The following is a 22,152-nucleotide window of genomic DNA, read 5'->3' on the forward strand; positions in this document are numbered from 1 at the left end:
GGGACTGTGCATTCATGTGGGAGACTGGAAGTATAAAGACACTATAATAGACCTGTTGAACAGGGGAATGGCAATCCCATCTTTCCCCTACATGCCAAGAACACATATCTTCAGGTAAACTGGCCAGAGCTAAGCCAAAGCATACACATGTACTGGGCCCCGTCCTGTGCTATATACTACACATGACCATTTCATGCAATGCATTATTATTTCAGTGTTAGTTCTTATAATTCAGTATTTGTATCAAGTTTTAAATTGGAACTTCAGTAACAAAATACTATGCTCATCTTTGTGCTATACCACTGTTTTTTAACCTGGGGTCCAAAGAATTTAAAACAGGTTTTCTTAAACTTATTTAACTTATGACTAATTAACATTTGGATAAAGGAAGCCTTTGTTCAAGATTCAGCACCTTATGTCCCTTCAATGAAGTTGTAAGGGCTTACAATAACATCTGAGATCTCAAACAGGCATTTCACCAAAACCAAGGAACCCAAAGCAGAAATTTCTGGTGTTTCTAAGTTACAAACAGAAATATATATATATATATATATATATATATATATATATATATATATATATATATATAGCAAAAAATGTTCAGGCCCACTTATACATCAAAAAAAGGGCACCAGACCAATCTAAAAAAAAAAGTTACACCCTTTGCAGGTCTCCATAAACAACAATCTTTCTTTTCAAAATAATGTTACAGGACTGTATTTATATTATGTTATGATATTGGCCTCACGTTCAGTGCCCAATTTTATTAAAATTGTACAAATATTACACAAGAGTACAATACCTTTCAACTGTTCTTCTGTTTCAAGTCTTATCTTGTTAACTGCTTCATCCTCTAGAAATCTAGATAAGATTTACATTACCACTGATATTGCAGACTAACAATAAAGCAACAATCTCGAAGTTCTGCACAGTTGTCTAGCAATGAGATAATCATAGCAATGAATCTAAGCACAAGGAATCATTACATACTGAACAGAACTCCAGAGAAGAGCCTGTGATGACTTATTTATACTACTGCACTGTAACTGTAGCCAAGTTGGTCCCAGGATATTACAGAGACAAGGTGGGCAATGTAATATCTTTTATTGGACCAACTTCTGTTGGTGAGACAGACAACTTTAAAGCCTGAAGAAGAGCTCTGTGTGCTCAAAAGCCTGTCTCTCTCACCAATAAAAGATATTGCCTCACCCACCTTGTCTCTCTTACACTACATCTTTCAGAACAGGAGGAAACAGTCAAGTGTTAGTGGCTCTTTAAAGAAATGTCATGGGGATAGCATACAACTAAATCTAAACATGGACTAATTCAGAGAATTAACAAATTCAGAGAACTGATTCAATATGACATTAAAAAAACCCACAAGATTTGATGGCAACACTCACTTTGTCATGGCTAAAATCTGCAAATACAGCACGGACCTTGTCAGAGGCAAGCCTTTTTGAAGAGAAAAAAGTATTTAACTTGATTAGTATTTGTTTACCTGTACAAAGTTTGAACAAGTCACCATCATAAATGCATTTAGTGTTCTAAAGAAAATGGTGACTTTAAAAAGGTTGCTAGACTATCTAAGATTTATATTAGTATTATAGCAATACTCATAAGCAGCATTATATAGAATAAAAGTTTAACTTGTCTGATACGAAATCCTATATTCAAGAGTTGAATATGGCCAGAAAAATACTGTTCTATGTTGAAACTTGGTACATAATCTATTCTTTAGAAAATGGTTTGATATTTTGTTGAAATAAAATTTAAAAGCAGTTATGTTCATATCCACCTTGTATTTCATTAAATGGCTTTTAATGACACATTTTCAAGGGGATTCATCTATAAAGGTTGGAGCAAACAAAACTGGTGAAGTTCTTATTTAACCAGGTATTGCACAGTTTAAGTTTCACTGTTAGTCAAAAATATCTAAGATTTATTTTAAGTGACAGTTTATCTGAACTGACAGTTATAACATATTAATCCACAAAACCCACACAGACTGCCTGATACATTAAGAAATTAAGGAACCTTCACATAGTACTACTATAAAGAAACTTTTATGGTGCAATGTATATTGAGCCAGACACTGCAAGCATAAAATGGGGAGAGCATGTGTTATTGACATTTTTAAAAGATATATTTAGAATTTTCTGCTATAAAGGAAATGTACAAAGAATTAATAAGCACCTGACTGAAAGCCAACAGGACCCAAGACACTTAGATTTAAGCATGCACAGTCTTCAGCTCATGCCAGAGAAAGAATTATACATCTTGATACACTAAAAAGCATTATTAAATTATCTTTAATCCTTGATTGCCCAATTTACTGCTTTTATTTCCTATACTTGTGCTATCACTGTCAATGTAGTTTTCTGAATTCTGCTTTCTCATGTGTGCAATCATTTTCTGATTTTTCTCTCTCTTTTAATTGTTGAAACATTCAGAGTTTGTTGGCTGCATTCTATTAGTTCTCAGTTATAATGCTTACGAGAGATCCCTTCAAAGCATGTACTGAGGATAGATGGGAAGAAAAGCGGGAGGTTTCAGTTAATTAGCCTTACATTAAGTACACCATTGTTAATACTTGGTTGTTTGTAGCAATAGATTGTCTAAATATGAAATTAGTGCCCAAGAAATTCTCCTCTCCCCAGCAATCACACACACAGACCCCATTTATATTATTGGAAGTTGGGCTTCGCTGACAGATCCATAAGCCTGTCTTCTTACAACTTACAATGCAATTCTACACAGAGATGCCACCTTTATAAAAAAAAAAAAGGATGCCAACAAGCGATCAATTTGGAACTTTGAAAAGATATATATTTCTATGGTTTTGGATGTTTAGGGGCCCCAGACTGATGCTTTCCTCATTTTTCTCTTTTACAGACAGAAGTCCTGTCTGCCCGCCCGTAACTTGGGGAAAAGTTTGTACATCAACATGGGGTAGACCAGTAGAGACTACATGGAGAGAAGAAGTTACAGCTGCTTCTTCAAAATGGCAGCAATCCCAAAGTCCTCAGAGATGGGGCTAGAGAAAAGAACCTGTGTGCCCTCCTCCCTGAATACACAGTAGTTAGGGGGTAAGAGGACTCCTTTTCCTTCCCACCAAAGATATGTGAGAGTGCTGAAGGGATAGGGAAACTTATGTGTCCCACTAGATATATGTGGGTCAATCTTTGGGGAACCCCACCCAGATGGCAGAGAGAACTGAGAGACAACAACATTCTAAACTGGGGAGAGGAAGAGGAGAATGCATGCTGGGAGAGCACTACAAGGAAGCTCAGTGCGTCAATTACATTTAAGCTGGTCTTGAGCACCAAGTTCCCAGTTCCCTTACAAAGCAGCCAGTGGGCAAACTGGTATTCCCTTCCTCAGTAGTTCTGACGTGCTGCTGTTAGGCAGAAGAGAGACATGATCTTGTGCATTTCCCACCCCAGCCCTCTTTCATGGGGAGGTATTTGCCCCCACTTGCTGGCTCTCTCTCCCAGCAGGGACAGATGAAAGAATTGCTAGGAGGGTTGTACAGATGCTTAGGGTAACAGCTCTCTAAACACCAGAGGGAGAGTGGGAAGCCATGCAGCATTTCCCCAGTACTGATCTGATCTGTCTCATCCTCGCCTTGAATTTCTCTGCTACCTCCCGTTGGTTTCCCGCACTCAAGATTGCTCCATTTTTTCCCCAATTTTCTTTCTAAAAAGGGGGGACCACAGGTGCTTCAGCCTGAAGATGCCTCCTCTATTTGGGGGAAATGAGAACCTCTCGCTTATTTTTGTGGGAGAGGAGGGCCTGGGATGGGTTCTCTGAGTCCTCTTTTCCCATCCTCATGTCTTCGGGCTGCCACAGTAGCGTTGCCCTTGTGACTAAGCAAAGAAGGGATAGAGAGGGCCAGGGCTTGTGACTATCAAAAGGAAGAAAAAGCTGAGGATAAGTCAGGGACTCAAATGTTCAAAAAAATTAATATTTTGTGTGAAAAAAGCCCAGAAGTGAAGATCAATTAGTGACAGAAGTTGGTCACACTAATGCTGTTCATTAGAACCATTTGTTTTTGTACTTACTGCTTTGCACATTCAACAATCTCTGCTGGAGCACTAAATAACTTCTGAACAGTTCTCTTGGCAGCACCTTGTTCTTTTACCAGTTGCTGTATACACTGAATTATTTGTTGGGTATGCTTCACCCCCACTTTGATGGCATGGCAGAAGTCTTGCTGCAACATATTCTCGGCTGCTGCTTCCAACATGACTATTAATTCAGAGTCAAATAGTAAGTCAGTTACCATCATGTTTTTCAACTGATATAGAACAAGTTGTTAAAATATATCTATCACAAAGGAAACCTAATTTTACCAAAACTACATGGGTCTTTAAGACAATAGCTCAGTTAATCCGTTTGATCTCTGCCAGGCTGATTTTATTATTTCAAAGGTCACAGAATCATAGAAACAGTTTCATAATGCAAATTGAAGAGATGGACATATGGAAGAAAAATTAATTGGAAGGATTTCAGAATGATTTTGCAAAAGTAAGCTAGTTAGGAAAAATTTCCCAAGATGCAACTGAAAGGAAGTCAAACTAATGCCTTCAAAATAGATAAATGGTTAGAATGTGCATTTAAATATAAACGTGCCACAGACTGAATACAATACATTATACACTTCCTCAACCAGTAAGATTACATTAATATGGAACAGGAAATTCAATTTATAAACAAATATATGATGAATTTTGTGGCCACTCATGAATTGGTCCCTATCAATTCCATGGCCATGAAAAATGTGTCATGGACCATGAAATAAGCCCTTCCCTATGAAATCTGATCTCCCCAAAATCTGCTAGTTCAGCCAGGTTGGGGAGGGACAGATTGTCCTTCCCGTGCATGGCTGTTATAGGGGGAGATCAGACCTCACCTCCACAGGCAGTGCAGAAGTGCCCCAGAGCTCCCCTCTCCTCCCTCCAGGTCCTGCCTGGGCTCGAGGCGCACACACACACACACACACAGCTCCTGCCCGGGCTTGGGGTGCCTGGGCTCGGGGCTTCTGCCCTTGCGGCTCCTGCTGGAGTTCAGGGCTTCTATCCCATGGCTCCTGCCAGGGCTCGGGAAATTAATTTAACCAGTTTAAGAAAAATTCTCTCTCTTTTAAGCAGCTTTACAATTTAAGGCTTCCAGTGCGTTTAAATGAGAGCTAAATTCTCTCAGAACAACTCTGCATCACAAAGTTGGATCCTGTGGGGACGAAAATTGTACTGGCTGTTAGGACACAAGTTTCACTGTATTACAATAAAACATTTAGACTATTTATTGATACTGTATTCCAAAGTTTCAGTTCAATTGAATAAGCAGGGAGCACAACATAAGTTTTATCTAAATGATATTAAATCTCATTAATACAGTAAAGAAATTCCAATATATATTAATGACTTCGAAAGAAATCAAACTAGAAAAAATACTTCCTCACTATTTGTTTCTATCTAGTCTTGATTACAAAGGTAGTATTTCAAGAGAATTATGATTTTCATATGAGAAAGTACTCTATTTTTAAATAAACATCAAAGTTGAATAATTTTAACCACTTACCAATTTGACTATGAGGAGCTCCAGTGACCAATAAGTTCAAGGTACTAGAAGACATTTCTTTTCGAGTTGGGTTAATAACAACTTCTCCATCAACCATTCCTACCCTTACTGCACCTAAGAAGAAACTCCAGAAGTTAATTTTTGCATCTAAGTAGGATTTCGTTCAAAGGATAATTTTTACTTGGTTTGCTTTCAGAGGTAATTATTAAAATTACTAATTCTATTTAAATAGTGGGATTTATGTGTGTTTGTGCCAGATGACCTTTTGACAGTTATAAAATTGAACAAACAAGTTTATTTTAAATAATGCAGACAATTTGCAAGTCAAGTCCATTACACTTGAAAAATTCAGGCTTATTGGGGCAGTGCTGTTATTGCAGTGTCACTGACAGTAATGTTATCAGTGACACTGCAATAGTTGTAAGCTTATTTTTGTTGGTAGTTTGACACAGGTTTCCTGAAACATGAATCAGTTGAAGAAAAATAAATTACTAAGTGAAATCTCTTTTTGAGAAATTTAAATTATTCCCTGTGAGACATTCAGGATGGCAAAAAAGAGCTCCTTTTAGTATTGTTGGGGTAAAGGTTGGGAGGGAAAGCATTGTCTAGAAAGCAAAAAGCCCCTATTCTGCTCTCCTCTACCTGGGGCCCTTCAAGGATAAGTATTTCCAAAATCTGAAAAACTAAAGAAGTTCCCCAGGCAAAAACTTTCATTAATCTAGAGTTAAACTCAGAAATACAGATCAACAGTTTAAGGATTAAAACACACAAGTATTAAGAACACATTAGAAACCCAGGAAGTGCAATCACGTCAATACAGAATTTCATAAGTTTCTTTTTTTTTTTCTTTTACAAGCATATATTGTTGAAGGGAAAAGGCTACCAATTGGTTTGAAAACAGTAAGACTTGCCTGTTAATGGAACATTTCCTGCAACTTATAGGAGATGCTTCAAGGAATGCTCTATGCTTGAGACTATTCCTTAAAACAGGGGTCAGCAACCTTCAGCACGTGGCCCATCAGGGTAATCCACCAACGGGCCAAGAGACATTTTGTTGCGTTGACCGTCCACAGGCACCGTCCACCCTGCAGCTCCCAATGGTTGCGGTTTGTCGTTCCCAGCCAATGGGAGCTGCAGGAAGTCGTGGGCCACAGGGATGTGCTGAAGGTTGTCGACCCCTGCCTTAGAATAAAAAAATAAATGGTTGTAGAATGTCTACCCTCCCCACCAAAACCTTAAAGAGAATTGTTTTAATGTCACCAATAAACTAAAGAAACACTTTAGAGGTAATCTGAAGTAGTGTTACAGGAGAAGAAGCTTTCATAGAAGTGTATTAACTTGATAAATATAATTAAATGGACACTTTTAAAAAGTATTTTTTTCCATATACTTCATAGTCATGGGGATATTTCCTCAGAATATGAAAATTAGAAGGTATATTCCTGATCACTTTGTTGCAGACGAAGTCTATTTAAAAAAAAAGTATCTGACCTGAGCACTATGCCTTGTTTTTAGATAGTAGTTGCAATGCTATCATGTATTCTTACAATTTTGTTTAAACTACTATAAACAATTACTGAATGTTAAGGGAATCCATTTTACTGATCACATCTGTCTGTCGTTCTGTAGCTACTATTGTTAAAAAAAATCTATTCTATTTTTCAGTTTTACTTTGTACATTTGCATCTTTTTATGTAGTTTCACTATTTGCTCTAATAATCATTTTCCTTGTTTGTGTGGAGCTTAACAGCACGAGAGAAAAGAAAAACAAAACATGACAATAAAACCATACAAACTGGCAGTGGAATTTGGGACAGATGTAGTACCGGAAACTGCCTTTAATTTTAAAATGACTAGATTTCAAGTTATATGCATTGTTGTTGTATTGTGTTGGTCCCATGATATTAGAGTTTTACAAGGTGGGTAACAGCTTTTATTGGACCAACTTCTGTTGGCAAGAGACACGCTTTTGAGCAAAAATATTTACTTACCAATAGGACCATTCCATGGGATATCTGATAACGCAAGTGCTGCAGATGCTAAAATTGTAAGAGTTACATTTTTAAAATGATTACATAAATACAAACATTAAATAAAGTTTACAAAATATTTAAAGTTACTTTTACCTCCATTAATTGCCGGGACATCGGGATCATTAACACCATCTACTGCTAAAAGATTACAAAGGATCTGGTATAATATAAAAGACAATGGAAGAATTTTGAGCTATATGGTTTTTTTTTTTGTTTTTTTTTATCAAAACACCTGCAAGGAACAACAAATACAATGTCCTAAAAATTATATGAATTGATATGAGAAAAAAAAATGTTCAAGTACCTAAATCAATAAACTGACGGAGAAAAATGATATTAATACCAAGAACCACTAAATTGGGGCAAACACAGGCCCTTAAAATGTGACAAAGTTATCTTTATCTACACTTTGTATACTTCAGAAATATTAATAAATTTCCTGTGAATATATTAAGGTTGTTTCACTGTGGAATTTTCTCTCACATTTGTTACCTCTTAGATTAATAATGAAATACATCTAAGAGGTAACAAATGTGAGAGAAAATTCCAAAGTGAAACAATGTTAATATATTCACAGGAAATAGATTGAGAGGTTCCTGGGTTTTAAGCAATACTTTTGTTCTGCTGCACAAATATGCAGAGTTTGAGCTTTTTATCCCCACCTTCTACAAGAGAAAATGGAGCATGGACTTACAATGAAGATCTTTTGGGACACTGACTTAAGGTTTCAGAGTAGCAGCTGTGTTAATCTGTATTCGCAAAAAGAAAAGGAGTACTTGTGGCACCTTAGAGACTAACAAATTTATTTGAGCATAAGCTTTCGTGAGCTACGGCTCACTTCATCGGATGCATTCAGTGGAAAATACAGTGGGGAGATTTATATACATAGAGAACATGGGTGTTACCATACACACTGTAACCAGAGTGATCACTTAAGGTGAGCTATTAACAGCAAGAGAGCATGGGGGGAGGGGAAACCTTTTGTAGTGATAATCAAGTTGGGCCATTTCCAGCAGTTGACAAGAACATCTGAGGAGCGTGGGGGGGGGGGGATAAACATGGGGAAATAGTTTTACTTTGTGTAATGACCCATCTACTCCCAGTCTCTATTCAAGCCTAAGTTAATTGTATCCAGTTTGCAAATTAATTCCAATTCAGCAGTCTCTCGTTGGAGTCTGTTTTTGAAGTATTGCCACTTTTAGGTCTGTAATCGAGTGACCAGAGAGATTGAAGTGTTCTCCAACAGGGGACATCATTGTAGGGCCTAATTACGTCAGCCACACCATCAGAGGCTCGTTCACCTGCACATCTACCAATGTGATATATGCCATCGTGTGCCAGCAATGCCCCTCTGCCATGTACTTTGGTCAAACTGGACAGTCTCTACGTAAAAGAATAAATGGACACAAATCAGACGTCAAGAATTATAACATTCAAAAACCAGTTGGAGAACACTTCAATCTCTCTGGTCACTCAATTACAGACCTAAAAGTGGTAATTCTTCAAAAACAGACTCCAACGAGAGACTGCTGAATTGGAATTAATTTGTAAACTGGATACAATTAACTTAGGCTTGAATAGAGACTGGGAGTAGATGGGTCATTACACAAAGTAAAACTATTTCCCCATGTTTATCCCCCCCCACCCCCACTGCTCCTCAGACGTTCTTGTCAACTGCTGAAAATGGCCCACCTTGATTATCACTACAAAAGGTTCCCCCTCCCCCACGCTCTCTTGCTGTTAATAGCTCATCTTACGTGATCACTCTGGTTACAGCATGCATGGCAACACCCATTGTTTCATGTTCTCTATGTATATAAATCTCCCCACTGTATTTTCCACCGAATGCATCCGATGAAGTGAGGTGTAGTTCACGAAAGCTTATGCTCAAATAAATTTGTTAGTCTCTAAGGTGCCACAAGTACTCCTTTTCTTTTTGACTTAAGGTTGTTGAATAGCCTCTTCTACTTGACATGCAACATAAATATAGTTTCATCTAAAATATTACCAAGCAGGAATTACGACTCCTAGCTAGTTAAATTACTTTCTCCCAGAGAATAAATCCCACTCATTTCTTTGTGATAGTGAGTCTGAATTCAGATCAGTTCCAAAGAAAAGCTTTCCTTGGAGCAATGAGTAGTTGGTCTGTGTTAAGCAATATTATTTACTGAACGATTAAAGAAGGCTGCTGTTAATCCTTCAACTGCACCAACAGTTAACACTATTTTGCAAAACATTAACCCAATTTGGAAGCTTGCCCAAAACAGTTTTCTTTTGGCTCCCACAGAACTATGACTATCACTAAAAATAATGAACCCACCTGTGTATCATAATAGTAGCCTGCTGGGAAGAGTGGCCTAATTGATCGATCTGTAAAAAACATTTAAAAACTTTCATAAATGCAGAGATTAAGATTATGACTGTTTATAGGAGAAAGTGGATGAAAGAAGTAAATGATAGACATATATTCAGTAATAAATGACAAAGACAAAATTTGGGAAATCTTTATTTTCCCCTCATATTAAAAAACAAGAGAGTTATCCAAAGAAACTGACAACCAACCCATTTAAAATGTTTAGAAACAACGCCTAATTAACTTGTGGAATTCTTTGCCAAAGGATATTGAGTCTAAGACCTGAGCAGCATTCAAAAAAGGATTAGACATGTACATGGATAGTGATAATATTCACTGTCACATTAGATACGATAAAATATTAGGGACATAATCCTTCATGCTTCAAGATGCACGCCAGTCACTAAGCAATGGGAATTAGGAAGAAGCTTCCTCTATGACAGGGGTAGGCAAACTTTTTGGCCAGAGGGCCACATCGGGGTTGCGAAACAGTACAGAGGGCCAGGTAGGGAAGGCTGTGCCTCCGCAAACTGCCTGGCCCCCTCCCACTTCCCGCCCCCTGACTGCCCCCCCCAAACCATCCAACCCCCTGTTCTCCTTGTCCCCTGACCACCTCCTGCCGGGACCCCCCACCCCTAACCACCCCCCCGGGACTCCACCCCCATCCAACCCCCCTGCTCCCTATCGTCCCCCCCACAGGACCCCCAACCCCAAGGCCTATCAATCCCCCCTGCTCCCTGTCTCCTGACTGCCCCATCTGACCGCCTCCTGTCCCCTGGGACCTCCTGCCCCGTTACCATGCCACTCAGAGCAGCAGGAAGGCTTATTGGAAAGCCTGGGAGGTGGGCGGGTGCAAGCCACCTACAAGAGACCTACAAGGGAGCAGGAACAGCAGGGGAGGGGCCGGGGGCTAGCCTCCCCAGCCGGGAGCTATGGGGCTGCGCAGGACGGTCCCGTAGTCTGCCCACCTCTGCTCTATGAGCAGGTTATTTCACAGTTGTCCGGTATAGCGAATTCTAGCGTTTTCCTCCGAAGCACATAACTGCTACTAACAAGGACAGGATACCTGACAATGTACCAGTGGTCTGATCTACTATGCTATTCCTGTCACAGTTAGTAATAAACTTTGTACATAGCTAAGCTTCCCCTTATATAAAATAATAAATACATTTCAATGGTTTAAATTACAATACTTCAGATTAAAACCAAATTGACCTGCCTAAAAATTGTTATACTTGGAAGTCTCACCTAGATTATCTTTTTTAAACTAACCAAGAAAAATAAATTGTTTATACAGAAATAACCCTACAATATCCTTGCTCTGCTGCTTTACGGTCAGCGTAAAGTAAATCTTATTCCAGAAACTGCATCAAGGATCCAGGCAACAATAATGAAGTTTTTAAAAAAGCCATTAAAACAACATCAATATGAAAAATTGCCATTTTTGTCCAGTTAGAACTGCCTCTATGGATTCCTATTTAAGAGGATGAATCTCAGTGCCATGGGCTTTGAAAACACTAAAAATCAGTAACCATGCACATGTCCAAACTGACTTTTGAAGGATGGAAGCATAAGGAGTTCAATAATGCTCTCATGGTTCTTTTCCTGCTGCTGAAAAGAAAACGTTTTGAAAATATGATGATTTATTAGTAGCAGTATGAATGTGTAGATGCTTTACAGACATAAAAGAGAAAGTGCTAGCTCTAGAGAGCTTGTAATAAGATGACATGTAATGAAAAGCAACACAACTGAATGGTGAAGTTAAGCACATGTTGCATTTTTTTTTATTTTGATTTTCAACCTGATTTATTAATACACCTCTGCACACTGATTGGGGCTTAGTCTATTCAGAACCCTATCCCATCTTCAGATTGTCTATTAAGTCCTGCTAGTTTTAGAAAACACTGAGCCTCATGGTTCCATTATCTCATTCAAAAGACAAGTTTTGGGCACCTTGGACACTATTTTTCAGACAATGAGGAAGGTGCGAGGAGGATACATTTGGGCCAAACTGTCTGTCTCCTTTTTTTCCTACCTTTCCAGAAAACAATTCAGTTGCCTCTTCTTTCATCTCTCCTGACAAATGATTAGCTCCAGGAGATGATGTCCCTCTAGGCTGAGGCACGAGAAATCCCAATCTTAGTAGCAAAGAAGAAATCTCACAAGCTATCAGATACAGTAAAAGCTGTTTCAGAGTAGCAGCCGTGTTAGTCTGTATTCGCAAAAAGAAAAGGAGTACTTGTGGCACCTTAGAGACTAACAAATTTATTAGAGCATAAGCTTTCGTGAGCTACAGCTCACTTCATCGGATGCATTTGGTGGAAAAAACAGAGGAGAGATTTATATATATACACACACACACACACACACAGAGAACATGAAACAATGGGTTTATCATACACACTGTAAGGAGAGTGATCACTTAAGATAAGCCATCACCAACAACATCACCACTTCCTGGACACTACGGTGCTAATAAGCGATGGTCACATAAACACCACCCTATATCGGAAACCTACTGACCGCTATTCCTACCTACATGCCTCTAGCTTTCATCCAGATCATACCACTCGATCCATTGTCTACAGCCAAGCGCTACGATATAACCGCATTTGCTCCAACCCCTCAGACAGAGACAAACACCTACAAGATCTCTATCATGCATTCCTACAACTACAGTACCCACCTGCTGAAGTGAAGAAACAGATTGACAGAGCCAGAAGAGTACCCAGAAGTCACCTACTACAGGACAGGCCCAACAAAGAAAACAACAGAACGCCACTAGCCATCACCTTCAGCCCCAACTAAAACCTCTCCAACGCATCATCAAGGATCTACAACCTATCCTGAAGGACGAGCCATCGCTCTCTCAGATCTTGGGAGACAGACCAGTCCTTGCTTACAGACAGCCCCCCAATCTGAAGCAAATACTCACCAGCAACCACACACCACACAACAGAACCACTAACCCAGGAACCTATCCTTGCAACAAAGCCCGTTGCCAACTCTGTCCACATATCTATTCAGGGATACCATCATAGGGCCTAATCACATCAGCCACACTATCAGAGGCTCGTTCACCTGCGCATCTACCAATGTGATATATGCCATCATGTGCCAGCAATGCCCCTCTGCCATGTACATTGGCCAAACTGGACAGTCTCTACGTAAAAGAATGAATGGACACAAATCAGACGTCAAGAATTATAACATTCAAAAACCAGTTGGAGAACACTTCAATCTCTGGTCACTCGATCACAGACCTAAGAGTGGCTATACTTCAACAAAAAAGCTTCAAAAACAGACTCCAACGAGAGACTGCTGAATTGGAATTAATTTGCAAACTGGATACAATTAACTTAGGCTTGAATAGAGACTGGGAATGGATGAGTCATTACACAAAGTAAAACTATTTCCCCATGGTATTTCTCCCTCCCACCCCACCCCCCACTGTTCCTCTGATATTCTTGTTAACTGCTGGAATTAGCCTACCTGCTTGTCACCATGAAAGGTTTTCCTCCTTCCCCCCCCCCCCCGCTGTTGGTGATGGCTTATCTTAAGTGATCACTCTCCTTACAGTGTGTATGATAAACCCATTGTTTCATGTTCTCTGTGTGTGTGTGTGTGTATATATAAATCTCTCCTCTGTTTTTTCCACCAAATGCATCCGATGAAGTGAGCTGTAGCTCACGAAAGCTTATGCTCTAATAAATTTGTTAGTCTCTAAGGTGCCACAAGTACTCCTTTTCTTTTTAGTAAAAGCTGTGTTATCATGGCCTGTACTAACCGGAAAGCTCTATAAACCAGCATTTCTAATCTTCATAGAAAGTTCAGTTTATAGTCAGTTGGCACGGGACCAGCAGGCTCCCTACCTGGCTCCTCTTGGCTCCCCGGAAGTGGCGACATGTCCCTGCTGCCCCTAGGCGGAGGAATGGCCATGAGGGGTTCCGAGTGCAGGAGGGGATAAGGGGCCGGGGTTTGCAGCATGGGAGGAGAGGGAATGCGGGTTCTGGGAGGGAGTTTGTGTGCGGGAGGGAGCTTGGGGCAGGGGATTGGGGCATGGGAGGGAGCTCGAGGTGCCGGATCCTGGGGGGGTCTGCAAGTGGTGACTTGACCCAGCTGCTTGCTGCCTCTGCTCACAGGCATCACCCCCACAGCTCCCATTGGCCACAGTTCCCAGCCAATGGGAGCTGTGGAGCCAGCGCTCAGGCAGAGCAGGAGCACCGCACAGAGCTGCCTACCGCGCCTCTGCCTAGGAGCAGCTGGGACAGGTCATCGCTTGCGTGGAGCTGCTGGAGTTGAGTGCCCCCTGGATCTGGCACTCCATGCCCCCTCCCAAACTCCGTCCCTCTTAGATAACCAGCATTTTTCACTTACTAGCACCCCCCCATTTCCCCAACATGCTGGATAAAACAGCTTTTACTGTATTTTGGGCTTTCATATAGGGAATGTATATGCAGCCCAACGGACATTGTTTTTAAATGGTTCTGAAATTTGCAGCTCTTTAAGGCATGAGCTTCTCTCAAAACTCCTGAAGAGGCAATATTCACTGAAAACAATGGTTACAGGTAGCCCTCTCTTTTCAAACTTTCAATGAGGATATTACAAACAACAAAAAAAGTACTGGACACTGTCTTCTCAGTCTTTTGTCATACCTATTACTCTGCTTGTAAGAATTTCTTTATCAGTGGAACCAAGTTCTCTTCTAAGGTAGTTTGTGGGAATCCTTCCTGCTGCAGCAGCTTTCTGGCGATAGTCAACCTTATACAACAAAAAAGGGATTAATAAACAAAACTGTAATTACTGCTCTCTCTTAAATATACTTATAAAAAAGGTAAGAGTTGACAACACATCTGAATTTAATAGCTGAATATTCTATTTGGTGTAACCAGAGACAAAACAATTTACATTAAAATCCAACTGAAATATCTGAGGACTCAAGTTCTACTTCTCTACCATTATTTATAGTTATCAATTTGGGCAGTTTGTGTAATTACAATTAGTACTCACCACCAATGGCATGAACTGAGATGGAGAAGGCTTTGTTTTACTGACTGCTGTGACCATCACTGATGTATCACCTAACTTGATTAAAAACAGTGAAATTACTTTTAGAAAAGATATTTTCATAAATGTATCATTTAGTTTCATTTCTCAGTAGAGAATTTTCCAAGTGAAGAGAAAACATGAATCTACAGTGCACTGGTGAGGCTTCTGGAAACCTAATAAAGTTTTTTTTTCTATGCAGTAGCTAGCTGTGGATCCAGTAGGGAGTCCAATTACCATACATGGCTGAGACATCTCAACGAAAAACTGTACATTTATCCAAGTTGACTTACACATTTTGAGTTTGCATAGATTTTTTTACCTGCACTACAGCACATCCATCAGCAAATCTGGCCAGTTTTCCAGAGGAAATTTCCAACTTTCTGTTAAAAAGAAGATATCTGCCATTAGTGACAAATGAGGATCAGTTTATCAACACCTCTCTATTTAACTACTATACATTCATATTTTATGTTTCATATTTTTAGAAAATATTGATTATATTTACTATTCATGATAGAAACTGGCTTTGACAAGTCTGGATGCTGAAGCCCTCTATCTATCCACAGAATAGGAAATAAGAGTACAAGCTTCCCTAATGTTCAGCAATTTTGCCTCAATTCCCGAAGTGACCGCCTTCTATGATGAAAGGAAAATTGAAGCTACATCTACACTGCCCTGTAGTTTGGACAATGGGGTGGGGTGTGAATAGGAGTGTGCACCGAAGTTCCGTGCTGTAACTGTTCTGTGCAGATGCTGTGGGCATGAACTAAGAGGTTCCTAGCTTGCATTAATGTAATCCTGTTTGAAGTAGGCTACATGGGGGAGTTACAGCACAACATTTTGGAGTGCACTGCTATTCTCCCCACCCTCCTCTGAACTGCAGGGGAATGTTGACAAACCCTTAATCTCCAAACTAATTCCATCCCATACTTCTCTGCTATGACTGCCATCTGCAACAGGTAGCAAGTCATGTGGAACAAGAGTTCTCATATCTGCAAAGTAAGAGCCAGAAAGTAACATCTTCCTCTGTACAGAATTTGGCTAGATTTGAACCACTGATTTAGAGATGAAAGGCTCTATATTCTATTGGAAACCAGCAAGTCTCCCCTACACTTCAGAGTTTTAAGAGTTCTATTAAGGGCTATTATTCTTCATGGAGTATGTATTAAATGTTTAAAAAAAATCAACACAAAATGAGAGGGTGTATATATGCAAGGCAAAAAGTAACACATTTACACCCCACACAAACACTTTTTCTCAGTGACAGTAGACAGTACTTTAATGGAAAAAGTGCAGGGGAAGATCTGATACACATATTTTTACATTTACAGGTAAGACTATGCCCATTATTTGGCAGTTATGTATGGGAGAGTGTAGTGGAAAAAAAAGTTCAAATGACATTCAATTTTCTTATTTACTTCAATTGATTTAGGGCCTGATTTAACACCCACTGAAATCAACTGGAGCTTTTCCACTGACTTCCGTGGACTTTGTATCAGGCCCCTAGTTATTTCTAAAACTTTCAAACAGCTCCTCTGATGAAATTTATCAATCAAACGTGGGGAAAGGGAGTCAGCCACTAAATTTTAAACTGCAGGAAAAGTCCACATCTGGATGGTTATTTCTGAAATACTTTTACCTTAAATGGCTTAATACTTAACCTTAATACTTTCCTAGTTTATAAAGGTACCCAGCATAACCCAGCACCAATACCACCATGACATAAACCTCCTTAGTCAATGTGATGGGAGGATTTTAATTGCAAATCACTTTATCGCCATGACAAGGTATTGCAAGGGCTACTGAAAAGCAGTGCATCAACTGTATGCAATAAGGCCAGGCATAAAAAGGAAAGGAGACCAGTGGATTTTAAACAATGTGTTTAGCAATTATTGTTCATCTCTGGCTCCTCTAGCCGCATATTGGAGATTGTGGGTTGGAAAAGGGATGGTTGAAATAAAGCTACACAGACCCGTCTCTCCCCACCAACACACACTTCTCAGCAGACATTGGACATGAATGGGCAGTGAGGAGCAGAAATCAAGGGGCCATACCCAGATGGGAAGCGATCCTGGAGTCAGAGGAAGAAGAAAGTGACAAACCATGGTGGGGGGTGGGAGGAGAGAACACCTATAGGAGGAATTGTTCTGGGAGAGAGCAGGGCAGTGAAAGGGAGATGTTCTGGAAGGGGCAGGGGAGCAGGCCACAGAGCAGCGAGGGGGGCTGTTCCGGGTGGGAGTGGGGCTGACCCCACAGGGCAGCAAGGGGAGTTGTTCTAGAAGAGGGCAGGGGGCTCGGGGCGCAGGGCAGCGAGGGGGAATATTCTGAGGGAGGGTGGAAGACACAGGGCAGCGAGGAGGGCTGTTCTGAGAGGGGGCGGGGGCTCGGGATGGGAGGCCGCAGGACAGAGAGGAGAGCTGCTAATCTAGGAGAGAGCAGAGGGCTCTGGGGCAGCGGGAAGACGTGGCTGGCGCGGCGGCCAGGCCCAAGCCCCAGGATACAGGGAGAAAGGAGACGGTCCCCGGTCCGGTGAAGAGCGGGGATTGAGTCCCCCGAGCGGACGCTGCTTTCTCCCGGCGGCCCCCTCGTTACCTGCTCCCCACGTCCACCGACGCCACCTTGTAGGCTCCGGCTCCGGCGCCGCCCTGCAAGCCTCGGGCCTGGGCCAGCCGTACCAGCCGAGCGCCCGGTCCCAGCCAACGCCTCATGGTGCCGAGCAGCAGGCGGAAACTGCCGGCCGCGGCCAGCTTCCTGAGCCCAGCGCGGCAGCAGACCTGGCACCCCCTGCAGGCGGCCATGACACCAGGGTCACGGCCTGGCAGCTGCGCTACAAGGCCCCAGCCGATTGGCTCAGAGGCTGAGCTCTAGCGGAGCAAAGCCGAGCTCCATTGGCTCCCGTGAGCGCGGGGCCGCCAGCCGCAGTCGGCCGAGCTTCGATTCCACTCGGAACTAATCCCGGGGCCAGGGCCCCCTGGTGGCAGCGCCTTGCTATGGCGGACAGCGAGGGACATCCCCTGAGGGCGGGCTCAGCAACCGCAGTCTGCTCTGGGCCTGCGGCCTGGGCTGTTGCCATCGGGCAGCGTTGATCCCTGGTACTAAGCGCAGACCCACTGCCAAACACTAACTTCCCCCAGAGACAGAGTTGGCAACTTTCTAATTGCAAAAAACTGAACATGCTCGTCTCCGCCTCACCCCTTCTCCAAGGCCCTGCTCTCTGCTCACTCCGTCCTCCTCTTTCCGTCTTGAATCTTCCCTCACTCGCTCATTTTCACTGGCCTGGGGCAGGGGGTCGGGGTGCGGGAGGGGGTGAGGGCTCCGGCTGGGAGTGAGGGCTCTGGGGTGGGGCGGAGGATAAGGAGTTTATGGTACAGGAGGGGGCTCCACTTGCGGGGTGAGCTGAGGGATTTGGAGTATGGGAGGGGGCTCTGAGCTGGGGCAGTGAGTCGGGGTGTGGGAGGGGGTACAGGCTGTGGGCTGGGAGTGTGGACTCTGGGGGGGCAGGGATGAGGGGTTTTGGGAGTGGGAAGTGGTTCAAGGCTGGGGCAGAGATTAGGTGCGTGAGGGGTTGCAGGGTGCAGGCTCTGGGAGGGAGCTGACCCCCTGCAAAATCGCCCATATGCCCCCAAACACAGATACCCTCCCCCAGAAAAATCACCCATCTATCTCCAGTATAGAGACTACGGTTAATTTTCACTGTTCTTTTAAAGGGATTCTAGAGTGAGATGAATTATATGTACATGGGGCTTATTACTAATAAGGTTATTTCCTTGATTTAGCATTTGTGGTGAAAGAGGCTTTTTTGTTTCAGAGTCTGTCAGTACCCTATCATTCCCGGAGTGTTACAGGATTTTTAAGTGTCAAGGCTGATTCCCCACTCTGGCACTTCAAGTGCAGAAGGTGGGGCCTGCAAGGATTCTAAAAATTAATACTGGCCACTTCAGGCTGATATTAATCTCCCAAGGTTACAGCTTCTCTCTGACCTTGGATGCTATCACCACCCTACTGCAAAAAAACCTTTTTGACCCAGGAAGGTGCACTTGGGAATTCCTCCTATGGGGTACCGTCAAGCCCTTTCACCCGTCCATCCCCTCCGAAGAAGAGCTGAGAAAGAAAACAAAGGAAATCAGTTGTTGCCACCAGCTAATTAACCAACGTGTGCACAAACCTTTTAGGACACAAAACCCTCCAATCCTGTTCTTAAAAAAGGTAAATTTTATTAAAAACAAAAAGGAAAAAATTACATCTGGAACTTAGGCTTTTTGCCAGATTTAAAGAGAGCAAATATAATAATTAAGCATCAATAATGGTTTTCTTGAGGTCCAGCTTAATGGTTACAAGCAAAACAAAAGCATTTGGGATTAGCACAGAGGAGTCCACAAGCCATAAAGAAATAAAAGAGATAAACCTAATGGCATCTTTCTAGACATTTCCTGATCTACTTACATATCTGGGGTTTCAAATTGAGTAGTTTCTAGGTATGATCTGGTGATTTTCATACCTGGTTTACAGCTTTTTACAGCATAGCTCCAGCCCTGTCTCTGCTCTCTGGGAGAACAACCACAGACAGATAAAGGGAAAGATTTTTCCTTCCCACTGGCTCTTATGGTCAGGTGCCCACTCCCTTCCTTTTACCTATGGGCTTTTTTTTAAACCCTTTACAAGTAAAGCAAGTAGTGAACAGCTACTAAAAGGGATTTTATAGCTAACCCTCCTCCACCTTTATTTATCACATTAAGTTTAAACCACTCCATGTAGCGCACTGTAAAGTTACATTTTATTAAATAATTTTTGCCCAAATTACTAGGTAAATAATAAGAGCTTTTGCCCATTACCAAGAGGTACAATTGTCACCATCACCATTAAATTGTATCTCAGCCAGGATAGAAGCATTCTTCTATGCACAGGGCAGCTCTCCCCATGACACCTCAAGTAACCTTAATTTCTAAAGAAATTATTACTGTATTTTCACAAAGGAAAATGACTTCTGAGCGGACAGAATCTTCTTGGTCTTTGCCACTTAGGGCTCATACACTCAGAGTTTTTGTATAGCTATAACTTGTCTGATTCAGAAACCAGTAGAACCTCAGAGTTACGAACACTTTGGGAATGGAGGTTGTTCGTAACTCTGAAATGGTCGTAACTCTGAACAAAACATTATTCTTTCAAAAGTTCTTTCAAAAGTTTACAACTGATCATTGATTTAATACAGCTTTGACACTTTACTATGCAGAAGAAAAATGCTGCTTTCCCTTTATTTTTTTAGTAGTTTACATTTAACACAGTACTGTACTGTATTTGCTTTTTTTTTTTGGTCTTGTCTCTGCTGCCTGATTGCGTACTTCCAGTTCCAAATCAGGTGTGTGGTTGACTGGTCAATTTGTAACTCTGAGGTTCTAGTGCAGGGGTTCTCAAACTGGGGGTTGGGACCCTTCAGGGGGTCACAAGGTTCTTACATGGGTGGCTGCGAGCTGTCAGCCTCCACCCCAAGCCCCGCTTTGCCTCCAGCATTTATAATGGTGTTAAATATATAAAAAGTGTTTTTAATTTATAAGAACGGGTCACACTCAGTGGCTTTCTATGTGAAAGGGGTCACCAGTACAAAAGTTTGAGAACCACTGTTCTAGTATAGTTCAAGCAGTACAACCCCCTAGCATGAATGCAATTGTACCAATCTAGAAGTGCGTATAATGCTATAGCTTATTCCCTTTGGGCTGAAGATCATAAAAGATACCAGATAGTGAGGACAGAGAATTCACGTCTGTTTAATAAACTAATCTTGACCTGAGCGTGAGAACTTCTAAACATCACAATGATGTTGATAAGAACAGCAGAACCTCAGCACCTCTCAGGAACAGGTCTCTGTGGGTAAAAATAAATAAATATGAGATTCAGTTTGGACAAATGCAAACTGATTGTAAAGAAAAACACAAATATTTAATATAAAGAGGACACCGTACCATGAGACTTTTTGTACCATTGCTATTGCTGATTCATCTCCACTGGTGGCAATAACTGTTGGAGCCCTAGTATAAATAAGGTGCTGGTAGTTGACGTTTTAATCCCCAGGTCATCTAGACTACTGTAAACATGGTTAGAAGACATTATGGTTAAAATGCCAGTGGCTTCCTTAGATCCTGTCTATACTAGTGCTGTCACTGACCAATAGTAGCAATGGTGGGATATTTTTGGCAGAGCCTAATGTAGATACAATCTAGGACTAAAATAATATACCTACTTTATTGTCAGAAGAGTTCATATCCTCTGCTTTTTTGAGCAAGCTAAGTGTCTGTAGATTAAACTCAAGCTTGAAAGGAAAAAACTATGCATCTTTTTGAGTTATTTTTTCCTGATGTGAACCTGAAGAAGACATTATTTATAAAAATTAGAATACCAAGCTCCTAATGATTTTCATTAATCATTCATTTCTTAAAATTGTCATTGGCAAAAGGTGGAGTAGCATCATCTAGCAATCATGGCACTGCATTTTGTATCAAGAGACCTGGGTGTTATTCCAGTTGTCACTGAGCTGCTGTGTGACTTGGGCATGTCACTTCATCTCTCTGTTCCTCGTTTTTTCCATCTATAAAACAGAGATAATGATACTTAGGCCATGTCTACACTACTGATTTCTGCCAGCATAACTATGTTGGTCGGGGTGTGAAGAGGTGTGATAAATAAAGTGTGTGTGGGGGGGGAGAACTTCCTTTTATGGCCACCCAGCCAGCCAGTTAGCTATAAAGTTCCTCTTGGTGGCTGCTGGCTTACCTGGAAAAGGTCCCCAGGTAAAGAAAAGGTAGTGGGCACCTGACCAAAAGAGCCAATGGGAAGACTAGAACTTTTTAAAATGGGGAAAATATCTTTCCCTTTGTCTCTCCATTGTTCTCTGGGCTGCAAGGACACGGAGCAGCAATGCTATAAGCAGAAATGCTGTGTAAGGTTTGAACCAGGTATGAAAAAGTATCTTCCATACCTAGAGAAAGAATTTGGATAGGGAATGTTTAGTTATACGCTATTAGGTTTATTTCTTATTTTGGTTTGTGGATCTCCTCTGTGCTAACCCCTTATTTTGGTTTGTGAATCTCCTCTGTCCTAACCCCTGATGCTTTTGTTTGCTTTAAGTTGAACCCCCAAGAA

General features: G+C 41.4%; 1 protein-coding gene across 1 annotated transcript in view; it reads right to left on the bottom strand.

Moving 5' to 3' along the window:
* The window catches only part of PNPT1 (polyribonucleotide nucleotidyltransferase 1), a 44,316-nt gene extending 26,436 nt beyond the window's left edge, over nt 1-17,880 (bottom strand). The window contains 11 exon segments of the mRNA XM_038395591.2: nt 803-851; nt 1,395-1,455; nt 4,065-4,251; nt 5,584-5,697; nt 7,575-7,622; nt 7,710-7,773; nt 9,937-9,986; nt 14,625-14,730; nt 14,980-15,054; nt 15,338-15,398; nt 17,611-17,880. Coding sequence (XP_038251519.1) covers nt 803-851; nt 1,395-1,455; nt 4,065-4,251; nt 5,584-5,697; nt 7,575-7,622; nt 7,710-7,773; nt 9,937-9,986; nt 14,625-14,730; nt 14,980-15,054; nt 15,338-15,398; nt 17,611-17,816 — 1,021 coding nt within the window. The 5' untranslated portion in view covers nt 17,817-17,880.
* Nucleotides 17,881-22,152: the final 4,272 nt, after the last annotated feature.

Source organism: Dermochelys coriacea, chromosome 3 (genome assembly GCF_009764565.3).
Source record: "Dermochelys coriacea isolate rDerCor1 chromosome 3, rDerCor1.pri.v4, whole genome shotgun sequence".
Classification (NCBI taxonomy): domain Eukaryota; kingdom Metazoa; phylum Chordata; order Testudines; family Dermochelyidae; genus Dermochelys; species Dermochelys coriacea.